The following is a 14967-nucleotide window of genomic DNA, read 5'->3' on the forward strand; positions in this document are numbered from 1 at the left end:
GCTCTGAGCTGTCAGCATGGAGCTGATGCAGGGCTTAAACTTACAAACTGTGAGATCATGACCTGAGCTGAAGTCGGATGCTTAACTGACTGAGCCACCCAGGTGTCCGCAGGGAGTACTGACATTTTGACAATATATGTTCTTCCTATCCAGGAACATGGGCTGTTTTTCCTTTTTGTGTGCGTATGTGTGTCTTCTTCACTTTCTTTCATAAGCTTTCTATAGTTTTCAGTGTATAGATTTTTCACCACTTTGGTTAGGTTTATTCTTCGGTATTTTATGATTTTTGGTGCAATTGTAAATGGGATCAATTCCTTGATTTCTCTTTCTGTTGTTTCATTATTGGTGTATAGGAATGCAACCGATTTCTGTACATTTATTTTATATCCTGCAACTTTGCTGAATTCATGGATCAGTTCCAGTAGGTGTTTGGTGGAATCTTTTGGGCTCTAGATAAAGAGAATGTGTGCGTGCGCGTGCGTGCACACACACACACACACACACACACACACACACACAATAGAGTATTACTCGGCAATCAAGAAGAATGAAATCTTGCCATTTATAACCACATGGATGGAACTAGAGGGTATTATGCTGGGTGAAATTAGCTAGTCAGAGAAAGACAAATATCATACGACTTCACTCATATGAGGAATTTAAGACACAAAACAGATAAACAGAAGGGAAGGGAAGCAAAAATAATATAAAAACAAGAAGGGGGACAAAACATAAGAGACTCTTAAATACAGAGAACAAACTGAAGGTTGCTGGAGGGGTTGTGGGTGGGGGGATGGGCTAAATGGATAAGGGGGATTAGGGAAGACACTTGTTGGGATGAGCACTCGGTGTTATACCTAGGGGATGAATCACTGGAATCTACTCCTGTAATCATTATAGCACCATATGCTAACTAACTTGGATGTAAATTAAAAAATAAATAAATAACATTTAAAAAAGAAAGAAAATAACTCTACTGTCAGTAATAAGGAAGTCACTGTTAGTCCATGGCATGATGTAGTAAAGAGATGTAAAATATTACCATTAGATATTCCTAATCAAATACCTAATTCCTAATCAAATAGAAGGTAAAGTTCTGGATGACCATGTATTTGTGACCTTAGAACATTTTAGACAAACTACTAAATATAAATAATGGGATTGGCTGGTTGCTTCAAATTGCACTGGACAGAACGCAGAATATAAAGCATGCAAGTTTACAGTTATAAAACTATCTCAATCACAGGAAGAGGGAAGTGGAGTAAAGCAAAGAGATCCATATGATTAAACTATTACATCTGAGTGACTCTGGCATGTTGTTAGAAGCAGGATAATTTTTCACTCTTTCTGAATCTGCCACATAAAAACACAAAACAACAAGAGAGAGGAAGAAAAGAAAAGATCCAGACAAAGTGGAGAGGAGAACAAAATCAAGAAATCTCAGAAAGCAAGTGGTCATATTTTTAAACATAACTCACAGGAACCTAAGAGGGATTCTTGAAATCAGGAAAGTTTTCCTGAACTCCACATCTCATTTTAAAATTTCAGGAAAACATATTTCACATAAAAGTGAACAACATAAAAGCATCAAGGTCAAATCCAACATAAAGTTATTATAAATTTAAAACAGAGTAAGGAGAAGAATATTACCCCCAGAATCTCAGAAAGTAAGGCAGAAAAATATGCCCCCAAACAGATCACAACTGCAACCTAATATTTCAAGATGCTAAAACATTAAGAAAATTATTTATAATATGAAAGAGTAACATAAATTTAAATTAATAAAACTCATAAATGAGATGACAGAACTCAAGAAAAATTAGAAATGAAAGAAAAAAGTCATTTTAGAAATAAGATTAACTAGAGTAAATAAAATCAACACAGATGATGTTTTAAGCAAAACAGAATGTGGGAAAAAAGGAGATTTTCATTTAAAATAAAGAGAATAAAAAATATTTCAGAGAAAGTGACTATTGATGATATGCAAAGATCAAACATACAGATAACACAAGTTCACACAGAAGCAAGGGGAAAAAAACTATGAAAATAATATTTAAAAGCACCTTCTGAAAATTAAAAGAAAAAAGTTTTTAAAATATACAATGGAAAAACACACCATCTACTTGAGAATAGTAACTCAGAATGACTCACAGTGATATGTATTCTGATCAAATTAGAATCTTTAAAAAAATAGGGAAAAGAATCCTTTGAATATATAGAAAAAGCAGATAGATGATTTATAAGGAAACATAAATTATCAGACTTTGATAGCAAGGCTTTATGCCTGAACAAAATGAAGTAACATATTAAAGTTACTCAAGGAAAGAAAATGTGAACAAAGAATTTCATATCCTGCAAAACTGACTTAAAAATCAGGGGCATAAAACAAACAAACAAACAAACAAAAAACAAAACAAAACAAAACAGGAATCAAGGGCACATATAAAATATGATCAATATCCAAGGACTGAAGGAATATTAATTCCATGACCTATTCTTGAGGAACTTACTAGAAAATGACTTTCAAACAACCAAAGTTACCGGGAAGACATGACATATAGACTGATGGTGATTAAAAACATAGTTACCTGTAGAACTAAGTTAATAAGGGCTATATGAGAGACAGTATAGCATGCACTTGTATGCTAACAATAGAGATATAATACAAGTATACAAAATGCCATCAGATTTTATAAAATGAGTAACTGTGAAATATTTTAATTCTCTTTTCCCCTGTGTCATTGAGAACAGAGAATATTCGCATGGAAAAAAGAAGCTGTAACTGACAAATTGTAATAGACACAACATTAAGTGGAAATCTTTAGGCTTAAATTTGAAATATCCAAAAGACTCATAGGTATGTTATCTTTAAATACATATCTTCCCTTAGTTCTGTTCACTGAAAAGGTCTAACAAAATGAGTATCCTTGCACATCCACATCATGGTCCTGAAATTCAATTTCTCACTAAACCAAACCAGGGCACTAAGTCTAGAGAAGAAAATGTACAAGATCACAATGGACCATCTCATAATATCAGACAGCAGGAAGCTCCTAAAAATTGCTGAGTCATATCAGAAGGACTCTGGAGCCAACTTGAAGAGGTTCTCACTGGCCAAAGATGGGATACTTTGGGTCTTAATACTAATAATAATAGTAATAATTACAATGAACTGAAATCAAATAGGTAAAACCATGAGTTCATAATAACAACAACAATAAGAACAACAATAAAAAACAGAAGAATCTGTCACCAGAGAATGATAAGGAATCAATTCATTATATTGAAAACCAATAACTAAAGCAAAGATTTGAGCATTTATCCTCCTTTTCCTTAATGAACTATGTCACTGGGAAGCAAAAGGTAGAGGAGAAGGATCTCATCATTAAACTAATACAAAATAAATAATAGAACTAGAAGATCAGAATTTATAGCCTCTAGGAATGAATATAGGCATTAAGTACAGATGGCTATGAAGATAAAGAGAGAGAGAGAGAGAAAGAGAGAGATTTTGTACCTCCTATAATCATATGAAGCACAGCCTCTACTGTTGCCAAAGAATCAAACTTGACTCTGGATCTGGATTTACAAAAAAATTCAGAAGAACATGTTGAACTAAGGAGGACATTTCTATGCAATCAGTAAAATGCAGACTGAGAAACTACAAGTCAAATGGCCTGGGTGCCTCAATAGACAAAATGTGAAGAAAAGGGACAGAGGACAAAACCACAGATTAAAAGAGACTTTAAAAAACTTACTTTAAAAATTAGACGAGACTAATCTAGAGTCTAAGAATGTATACAGAATGTATACAGAATACTAATACAGAATACTAACCTAAGAATGTATACAGAAGTGAAAAAAAACACTATGAAGAAACCTATGAGGGCTAAAAGCAATGAAAACCGTTACTTGTAGAAGTGACGGCTGGCTCAGCTGTGGCTGGGATTGAGCCTTTGTAAAGAACCCCTAGAATGGCTAGCAAAGTCCCTTTCTTATCCTTTGTGGTGTGTGCCTTATAAAAATTCATTCAGTCATAGTTTTTATTTTTGTACAGTTTCTATGTTTTGTGTTACAATAAAATGACTTTATAAATATTAAGTCTTTATATCAGATACTTCTCATAAAGAAGAAACCCAGCCTGCTACCAGAGCTTTCGTGTTGTAATACTGATCACAAGAAGTCAATGGAAAGTTGTAAGGTGCTTGATGTGACACACTTAGAAAATACTCTGAAAGGGCAGCTCTAAGAACAACAGAAGAGTATATTATTCTTGCGCAGAAAAAGCAGTAAATTGTTATTTATAGGTATCGATAAGAAGAAATCCTTGAGCTTCTATGACTGTCGGGCTTTTACAGTCATGCTCCAGGGATAGATAAGATAGAGTACATTCCACACATTATTCATTTTTAATCAATTATGTAATCTGTAGACAACAAACTCAAGAGTTTATAAATTATTGAGGAAGGAAAAGAGTGCACTACATCTTCAAGGGATTGAACTCTTTATGGTAGGAAGCCACAAAGCCAACCAAAATGACCTCATGGATATTTAATAATCCTCCAAATTACATATGATTAAATGTTCTGAGCTCATCATTTACATACATACACACACAAAATGCCAAAGATAAAAGATAAACATTATACTCCATGATACATGGTCATTGATTTCACTTCAAGACCAATAGCTATCATTCTTTGTATAAAGCCATGAAGTAAGAATATGATGCCCTGAACTCAAACCAATGTGCTGAAGAAAAGCAGACTGACCGGAGTGATAGCTTAGCTACCAAATGGTCCGTACTCTCTCTTTTTTTTTAAATTTATTTTTTTAAATATTTATTTATTTTTGAGACAGAGAGAGACAGAGCATGAACAGGGGAGGGTCAGAGAGAGAGGGAGACACAGAATCCGAAGCAGGCTCCAGGCTCTGAGCTGTCAGCACAGAGCCCGACGCGGGGCTCGAACTCATGGACTGTGAGATCATGACCTGAGCCGAAGTCAGACGCTTAACCGACTGAGCCACCCAGGCGCCCCTTGATCCGTAGTCTCTTAAGTAGAATAGAAATAATTGTAAATGAGCATATATACAGGAGAAAAAAAAAGGCACTACTGCTTAAATTAAGAATAAAAGGAGACAATTAGAATTAAATAGGAAGCTAGTGTTTATCAGTTTATAAAAAATAGAGGGAAGCACAACAGACATGGTTAACACTCCTCTCAGACACTACTCCTGCTCTGTTTGCCATAAGGTACAGAAGAAGCCAAGGCTGAAAACACCAACAGCCTTCCGTGGATCCCAGGACCACCCAGAGGTTTAATTTGGTGGCAAGCTTCAAACTGTCTTCACAAACTTTTATTAAAGCTAAAGAGAGCCAAAAGGAATGGGAATGTCTCCTCACCTTTCACTCCTATCTAGGATAACTTATATGCAGTTATGAAGGTAGAAAGAAAAACAATAAACAAATGGGTCTAAGAGACAAATCAGTTCCAAAACAGAAAATGTGGAAACAAACTCACTGGCTTTAAAAAATAAACTTTTGAGGAAATTTAGAAAGCTGTCTCGATCATTTCACTCACATCCTCCCTAATTCTGTCACCTGGCATGATCCAAAACTACTGTCTTCTTTCATCTGTCCCTCTCCTCTACTAACATGTATTCCAACTGCACTGGCATCCAATCTGGGCTCTCAAGACTTCATATCTGCACTGCTAACAGTGACTTCTTTCTGGCTTATGTTTTCATCATGGCCTAGTCCCAACCCTGACAAAAACTATATTTACTTCCGCTTCTCATTGCGAACTTTCCACTTCAATAAGATCCTTCTCCTGATGTTGCTAGTCCATCCCACACACACACCCTAATCTGCAGTGATAACCATGCCCACTCAGACTTTGCTATTCAAGTCTTATATGCCCTTCAAAGACTCCATCAAATCTCTCTTAATGATTTCACCAAACATTTCAGTCTACGTAGTTCTCGCTCAACTCTGAAATAGTATCATGCATTGATTCTATACAGTCTTTTCTTCCTCGGTTTCAAAGACATTTCTCTGGGCTGAAAGGATCTTAAAAAGTATTCAGCTTCATGCTTAAACATCCTCTACAGCTCTAGCAAGTGCTTATCCAGATTATGCTTGGATACTTCCACTAATTGTAGTTTTACTACCTCCTGGAATAGCTCATTCTAGGTTTCACCAGCCCTACAATTACAAAGTTCTCCCTTATAATCAGCTTATATCTCTCACCATATAACTTCAAACTGTTAGTTAGCATTGTACTTTAGTACCTATACAGAACCAATTAAATCCCTCTTGAATAGTCCCAATAATCTAAGACTTTAAGAAGTTTGTTTCTCCAGTCTCCCATGACTCTCAAGATATATTTATACCATGTCCCTTCAGCCATTCTGATATCGTTTCTTCAACTTTATTCACTGTCCTACTAATTATATACTGCCTTTTGTTATTCTAATATTTTAGATATGTGCCAGCCCTCTTAAGGCCAATGACCAGACAATGTCAGGACTTCCATCAAGCCCAGAGAGTAGGGCAATTTTCACTATACCTCATCCCTTTTATTTATTTTTCTTTTTTTTTTCCACGGTACTCAATGTAAGCTAGTCACAAATTACATGTTTAGTCAATTAGGCTTTGAAATATTCCTCTCAAATTATTTTTCAATGAATTACCCACCATGAACTCCATCTTTCTAGGCATGGACCAGTTCCTTCCAAGAATTTTCCTTCATTATAATAAATGCAAAATTATCAGACTTTTTTTCTCAAAAAGAAATAGTATCAGGGATAGTACAATCTCTTGTGGAGGTCAAATATGCTACAAATATCCAGGCATAGGCATGGAAAAATACCACAACATGGAGGCATCAGAGGGAGCCTTGTGAACAATGACTGTGTGGCTTTGAAATTGTGTAGTGATATGTTTCACGAGCAAAAATTTTCATACTTTCAAATTAAGTCATTTTTTAAAAAATCATCCTTCTGAGGGGCGCCTGGGTGGCGCAGTCGGTTAAACGTCCGACTTCAGCCAGGTCACGATCTCGTGGTCTGTGAGTTCGAGCCCCGCGTCAGGCTCTGGGCTGATGGCTCGGAGCCTGGAGCCTGTTTCCGATTCTGTGTCTCCCTCTCTCACTGCCCCTCCCCCGTTCATGCTCTGTCTCTCTCTGTCCCAAAAATAAATAAAAAACGTTGAAAAAAAAAATTAAAAAAAAAAATCATCCTTCTGATTTCCATTGCTTGCATGATGATATTCACATGCAGTATAGGAATAAGACCATGACATTTCCCTGGCTAGACAAAACACTATGTGTCCAGAAGTTTTAGACCAACCACTTTCCTTGATCCTCAGCTGACAACAATTGGTACTACAAGAGGTCAGCCTCTCTCTGGCTGGTTTTTTTTAGAACAATTTGCATCTCATTTTACTAATTTTACTCTCCAATTATTACTCTCAATCCATTGCTTGAATTATCTATTGCTCCATAAGGAATGACATTTCCTTTGGCTGAGAAACTAGCTGTATCCTACTACATTAGTGCCGATGAACCTCACCAAGTGCAAAGTGATGGCTGACTTGCCTGCTTTGGCAGGCCCACTGAGGAGGCACAGTGCCAGCACCTGCAGCAATTACTGACAGATTGGCCCAATTGCCACAGCTTTGATGGCAATCTGCATAGGATTATCAGTCATACATCAAACAGCCTCTCATTTCAATTCACCAAAACAAATGGTGTCACCAAATCTACCCACACAATTCTCTACTTTCAGTAACTCCACTGTTGAATTTCTCTGTCCAATCCAATGAAGCATGCCCGCCAAGCTCTGTAATGATGGATGGAGTCATTAGCATTTTAGTTTCTACATTGAACCTGAGGCCAAAGCATATGGTCAGACAGATGTTCCAGCAGTGGGCTCTATTTGATTTGCCATGTAGGTGTCCACTTATACTGGACCTTCAGAGAAGAATACTAAGTCATAAGTTACAGTCCAACCCTGTTTCCAATTCCTTTACATCCTCAGAATTTATAACATGTTCTGAAGACAGAACACTCAGAACATGCTTTATTCTATATTTCGGCATAGATTAATGATTAAAAATTACCCCCGAACCTAATCAAATAACTTCAAATGGACAAGATGGACAAAAATCCAGGTTAAGGTTCGCAGGCTATTGCCACCTATGGCTTGATTAGTACTGCCAGGACTGAGGTTATTTGATAAGATGTATCACATACTTTTCCTCATGAATGGTTTATTGAGGTAAACTGTATATTCAGAGAATTGGATGGTTCTTAACATCTAACAAATGTATATGTACCCAAAGACCCAACACACCAATAAACATATATGAAATTAACATTACCCCCCAGCCACATCCAGTCTATTCTTATCCCCTACAGTCAAATACTCTTCTGATTTCTATCACCATAAATTAGTTGTGTTTCTTCTGGCGCTTAATATAAATGTAATCACACAGTTTGCATTCTCTTCTGTCTGTCCCCTTTCTGAAAACATAATATTGCTGAGATTTATCCATATTGGTACATGTATCAGTACCTCATTCTTTGTTATTGCTCAGTGGCATTCCATTGCCTGAATGAACCACGCAGTGTTTACCCATTCTCCTGTTAATGGGCATTGGGGTTCTTTACTGTTCTTGGTTATTATGAATAAAGCTGTTATAAACATTCTTTTACAGGTCAGTTTGTGAACACATGCCTTTATATCTCTTGTGTAAATACTTAGGAGTGGAACTGTTGTGTCATAGTCACTTTTTGCCACCATTACTTTACTATTCATATCAGGAAGCACTGCAATAAAAGGGCACTGCAATAAAAGGACTAAAACTTTTAACCTACAAAAATGTAGGTTAATTTTTCTCTTTCCTATAAGGAAAGTATCTGACACTTCTCAAAAACATAACCAGTTGTTTTTACTATTTTATTTCAGTATAAAATTGTCCATTAAAATTTCATTAGTGATCTTATTTCCTATAACCTATGTTTTCCCATAAGCCTTAAGTTACGATCCACAAATTCTCTACCACTAGGGGTTCCTTGAAAACAAAAAATAGCGTAGTTCTAAAACTTGTTGGAAGCACTGAAAAACATCTGTTCAAGTGGGGAAAAATTGCAAATCGTAACCTGACAACAAATGTTGTGCTTGTATCTCGAATGCATGCTACTTCATTGAGTTTTACGATCAAAAAGGAATTTGGAAATTCTCTACAAGCGACTAAAGTCTTAGTAGTCTAAGTCCCTTTTCCAACATAAATGAACTTCATAACACATTATTTTAAGCTATGGCCCAGAAAAGCTCATAATTTCACCATACCAGTAGCCTGTTGACACTAAATAGACTTCTAAAAACAGTCATCCATATTGTTCTATGCATCGGTAGTTCACTGAGCTTGTACAAGGAGGTTAATTTGGGGATTTTGTCATTGTTTTCTAAATGTCTAGAGTAAACGACCTAATTCTAAGACCCTGTAATTATACAATCTGAGATCTTACAGAAAAGAACACTCCCTAAAGATACATCCAGAACCACTATGATATACCTTATGAATTATCCTACATTAGCTCAGGTAACTCAGATGCTTGCTTTTCGTGCTCTGTTTTTTAATTTACCTAATTTGTGTCATTTTAAACAATAAAAATGATTGACATATCAATTGTAAGCTAAAGACAATAAACAAGTGAGAGATTTATTTTTTTAATGTGTTTCCACACATAAATTATTTTAAATGTCAAACACTATCTATCAGGTTATTATGGTTAAAGCAGTGTTTTGTTTTTCCTTTAAGATAGAAAGTTGGCTGCTTTTCTTTGTTTGGGTTTTTTTTGTTTTTGTTTTTGTTTTTTACCCCATACTTAAACATTTAACAAGTGAAGCTTAATACTGTATAATGTAAGTGATTTGGAAAACATAAAGGGTCAATTGCCATTTTTTAATTACACCTACATCGCAAGCGTAACAGCTACTCAATTATTCCATTACTTTTGTGACAGGATGCAATGACTTTTCATCTGGAGTTGCTTTCAATTGGGTCTCAGTACTGTCAGCAGATAGGTTAAGCAGTTGTTCTCATAATGATGCTTAATTTTAAGGGACCATTTTTACCCATACACAACTAATAAACAATTTCACATTCTTCCATCAAACAAAAAAGGTAATGAAGGCTATGTCTTAGGCCATCAAAAAAAAAATGTAAAGACCTAGTTTAGCATTTTATAGCTGGAAGGGATCTTAGTTTCTATCCACATCTTCTTTTATAATTAAGGAACTTGAAGTCCAGAATAATTCAATGAATTCTCTACGCCCATACAATTAACTGGGTTGGAAGGGCTAAAGGGTTCGAATTAAGGTTCAAATTAAGAGTCGGGCCTCCTGATTTCTCGAAGTTGTTCTGCATCAAGCAAACATGACTTGACATTTATTTGTATGGGTTGGCTTGCAGATTCCTTATGGAATCAAGATTCTTTCTGCTTATTATATTTCTACTACTTGAAGCAAACGAAATTTTTTAAAGTTACTGGCCACATTCTGATTGACTCACCATATATTTATATACAATAACTAGTCTAGTTTGTTTGAAAACATCCCTCGACTAAGGAGTTGATAGTTTCAATGTTTCTTAAACGTGAAGAATGATTTACAACAATAACTTAAGGTAATTTAAGTGGTGTTACTGAAAAAGTAGAAAAGCTTTTTAAAAGAATAAGGTAAATAGGTACACCGCTGAGGAATTGGGTAATCTCAATATCAAAACAGAAGAGAAATGCAAACATTCACCTTAGGACATGTAAAGAGAAGTGGAGAAAACGGAAAGTAGAATAGAGGTCTCACAGAATATTTTTACCTCACATCTTTCTTTATAAAATGGCAGAGGGAATATTTTTAAAAACTGTAATGAAATGGGCCAATCCAGAAAGTAGGAACCAAACAATAAACGAGCAGTATTTTGACTGCAACCCACTCAGACCAGCAGAGTCAGAATGTCTTTGTTGCCACAAGGCAGCTGGTGTCTGAGCACACAAAACCCTTTTATTTCAATGTCACAATAAATCCTGGGGCATAAAACCAGGGGCAGGCTGCAGAGTTTGGTTCTCCAAGACAAGACAACATGGATCACAGCTAAAGTCAAATGCCAACTAATGTTCCCACCGAAATGGAAAAAATAAATAAATAAATAACAAATTGATTAGAAAAAATGTCTAAAAACATTTTTTAAATTAATTGTTTAGGCTGAGAGAAAGAGGGATTCTGACTTGATGTTCAGCTGACAAAACAGACTGCACATTATACAACACCCTCTCCAGAAAGAATGATCTCATAATTCAGAATCTATAGGGGAAATCAGCATAATCACAGAAAAAAAAAAAAAGTAGGGGCATCATTTCCTTTCCACATATTCAGGATGATAGGCTGATACCAGCAAATCACGTGAATTATAAAAGTAGTAATCATTAGATTTATATGAGTACATCTGTTTAACATCCAAGTGGGTATGAGAATTGGATGAAATAACAAATTTATAACATCTAGCACAGTTTTAGGCCTTATACCAGATATGATTTCAATATTCATTTATTATAATCATGACCCCAACCTCCGGCAACTTCATGATTATTCTCAATACTAATTTTACCTCTCTGAGAATATGGTAAGTGTGATAAAATAAGTGCTGATATCTATGTTCAAGTCATTCTCAGGAATTTAAAATTCTGACTACTTAAGCCCCTTCTTTCATTCTGATGCAAACAGAACAAGAAATAATAATACAAGGGCTCAGAGGATATTATTACTTATATTTCTAGCTTCAAATATTTAGCTCAACAGTCATCTTTCCTACAGGACCAGGCTCCTGACTTTAGAGCTGCTCTTAGCCCTTACCCACCTCCCCCCCACCGCCTCCCCTCACCCCATCACTGCTCTAGGATTGGTAGATACTCTCTGAAGGCAAGTCCCATTCCTTACTCTATTGTTTTCTGATTTTTTCAAAGCTCTTTGCATGTACCATTTACATTTCTCCAACATTATGCCAAATTGTAATTCATTAAATATTTACTGAGGATTTAATGTATGCAAAGCAAACGTCTTGACCTCAGTTCTCTGATTAACCCTTACACACAAAAGTTCTGGAAAAATGTAATTGGCTCTTTTCCAATTCACATTTCCAGAAGTTTCCCAAAGTTTAGTTAAAATGTTTTAAAGAAATTTATCAGAATATGACCGTTTCTACTTAAGTACTATGCTCTTGTATGTTAATTTCTCAAAATATTAAATGAGGAAATTTTCATTTTTTTCCTACTTTGAATGGATTTAGAAAAAATTGTTTTTACAAGTTATACATAACATTAGAGAAACATTACTTTCCACTAGAAACAAACCCAAATACTTATTAAGGATATACTGTTCCATGTTTATTCATATTCCAATAATGGAAATACCTGAAATGAGTCTGTAATCAATTAAATCAAACCTAATGTGGTCTGAAGCGTTTGGATTTGGAGGAGACGTCTTCAGTGCATAAAGGTAATTTTATTAAAGCATGGGGATAGGAACCCTGGGCAGAAAGAGCTGCACTGGGGTTGTGACAGGTGACTGATTATATGCCTTCAGGTTGGGAGGGGGTTAGGGATAGAGAGTCTCTAAGGTATCTTGGAAACAAGGTTTCCAGGACCTTGAGGGGGCTAGCTATTGTTAGCTATCCTTAGGAACGGTTCATTTACTACTATCTAGTAAACCCTCAGCCACGAGTCCCTTCAGATGTATATCAGTGGGCCATAAGCTTGGAGTATGATTGCCAATATATATCTTGGGGGGTAGAGATGAAGGAAGCTTCCAAAGGAATTTTTATATGTTAAAGTAGACTTACAGGATCCTGGGGGGTTGGGCTGAGATTGCCTTTTGCCTTTAGCAAAGTATCAACATGGAGGTAGCTGGGGCTCTCAGAGGAATGCCACTCTGCCTGTCTCAAGGATTCGTAAACTGGACGTAAGTTGTAAGGATATTTAATTTCTTTTTCTGCCTTTGTTTCCCACATCAAAAGATGAACAAGAGAACTTGTTTCTTTCTCGCTCCCATTCTCTCTCTCTCTCTCTTTCTCTTTCTCTCTCTCTCTCTCTCTGTCACACACACACACACACACACACACACACACACACACGAATAACACCACAGGCAGTATATTTGTGATTTTTTAAAAATCAAGTGTACCCTGTAGCTCAACTGCCAACTTGGCCTTACCTGCAGCCATAACTTGTTATGCACAGCATCTCTCCCTGTAGCAATACACTGAAATGTAGCGTTCTGCCCTGCATTGACCTCCACGTCCCCCAGACGGAGGAAATGAGGAGATTTATCTGTGAAGGCAGAAAAAAATTTTACTGTTTTCACATGAAGAAAACGTGCCATGTTACTTTTTCCCAAGAGAATAATGTGGTTAACACTTTTAACCTTTGGCCAAAACTAATATCGTATGGAAGAAAATTGAGTTTTCTTTGTGCTTACATACACAATCCTTCCCACAATTCTCTTTTTTTTCCCCTCAATAGCCCTATTACTTATTGCCCATAATTGCAGGAGCACTGTTGTATACAGCGAGAGCACTCAACAATTACTGCTGAAGGTCGGTCATAGCGTGTTACATATGGGTGATAATAAAACAGTTACAAGTCAAAGAAAGCAAAAGAGATCAAATAGGCATAAGCCAGAGCATAATGGAAAAGTATAATGAAAACATACAGTGATATCTAACATACTGATGGAGACGTGGCCATTGAACTATTAATTTACAATTAAGCAGTTAGATCTCTCTCTTTTTATTTATTTATTTTTTTTTTCATTTCAAAAGCTATGATTCTCTAGTACTTCAAAGACCAAGGAAATATTTTTGTTTCTCTCAAATAGATCAGCATAACTGTTGCTAAATCCACTTCCTATCCATTTAGAGTTATAAGAAAGTTACCCAAAGACACAGCAGACCAACAAAAAGTGGTAACTTTAGTCAAAACCTACATGAGTTATATGACTGTCAAATTAGTGTTCTCTATGATTACCTTTTAGAAATGAAGCTTATTCATGTTTTCCACTGAAAGTAAATATACACAGGAAAAGCTAACACACGGTGACTAAAAGCAAGTTCCTAGAGGCCCAAAGCACAATAAAACTGTTGTTGTCAATTTGTATTTCTACTTGTTTACTCCTGAGAGCCTTTCTTTCACATTTCTCTTTCAATAATTATAAATGAACAGTGGATGGAAACATCATTCTCATGTACTAATGGGCTGAAAGAATTTAGCAAACGAACTTGAACTGTAAGTGAGATGGTTTTGTCCTCTTTTTCTTAGAACATACTACATGGAATAAATCATTAGACCCTTGCCTGCTTGCTACCTCTGTCTTAAGCACCTCATTTTTGTATAGGCATCAAAAACCGAAATGCTTGAGCTAAATGTGACCTGGAACTGTGGTTCTCAAATTGTGAACTCCAGGCCAGCAGCAGCAGCATCACCTGGGAAATTATTAGAGATGAAAATTTTCAGCACCACCCCCCAGACCTACTGAATTAGAACCAAGGAGGGTCACACAATCTGTGATGTGCCACCCCCGGTAGTGAGGCAGATGCACACTGGCATTTACCAAGCACTCACCAGGCACACAGCCTTGGCCCCTGGCACGGTGTCCCTCCACCCCCACCCTGTGCATGGTGCCTACAATGGCGAGAAAATTTCCACCAAGAGGATCACTGAACAGATCATCTAGAAGTCATGGGTCCTTTAAAATGCCATTGTTGGGAGATATAGGTAAGCTCTCAATTTATGCCAGTGGTTTTATACCTGGCTCCACTGAATGTGATGTACACATAAATTTAGTTATACCACCAATGTGCATCTGAGATCAACCAATGTGCATCTAGATCAACCAATGTGCATCTAGAGA

The 14967-nt window shown here is 36.3% G+C and overlaps 1 protein-coding gene across 12 annotated transcripts in view; it reads right to left on the bottom strand.

The window, feature by feature from the left end:
* Positions 1–14967, bottom strand: part of PTPRK (protein tyrosine phosphatase receptor type K) — a 564132-nt gene that overhangs the window by 269497 nt on the left and 279668 nt on the right. For all 12 annotated transcript variants that reach the window (XM_060616623.3, XM_078447295.2, XM_060616622.3 and 9 more), the window contains exon 5: positions 13273–13388. In XM_060616623.3, coding sequence (XP_060472606.1) covers positions 13273–13388 — 116 coding nt within the window. The remainder of the gene's footprint in view (positions 1–13272; positions 13389–14967) is intronic.

This window comes from Panthera onca, chromosome B2, assembly GCF_046562875.1.
Source record: "Panthera onca isolate mPanOnc1 chromosome B2, mPanOnc1 haplotype 2, whole genome shotgun sequence".
In the NCBI taxonomy this organism is placed as follows: domain Eukaryota; kingdom Metazoa; phylum Chordata; class Mammalia; order Carnivora; family Felidae; genus Panthera; species Panthera onca.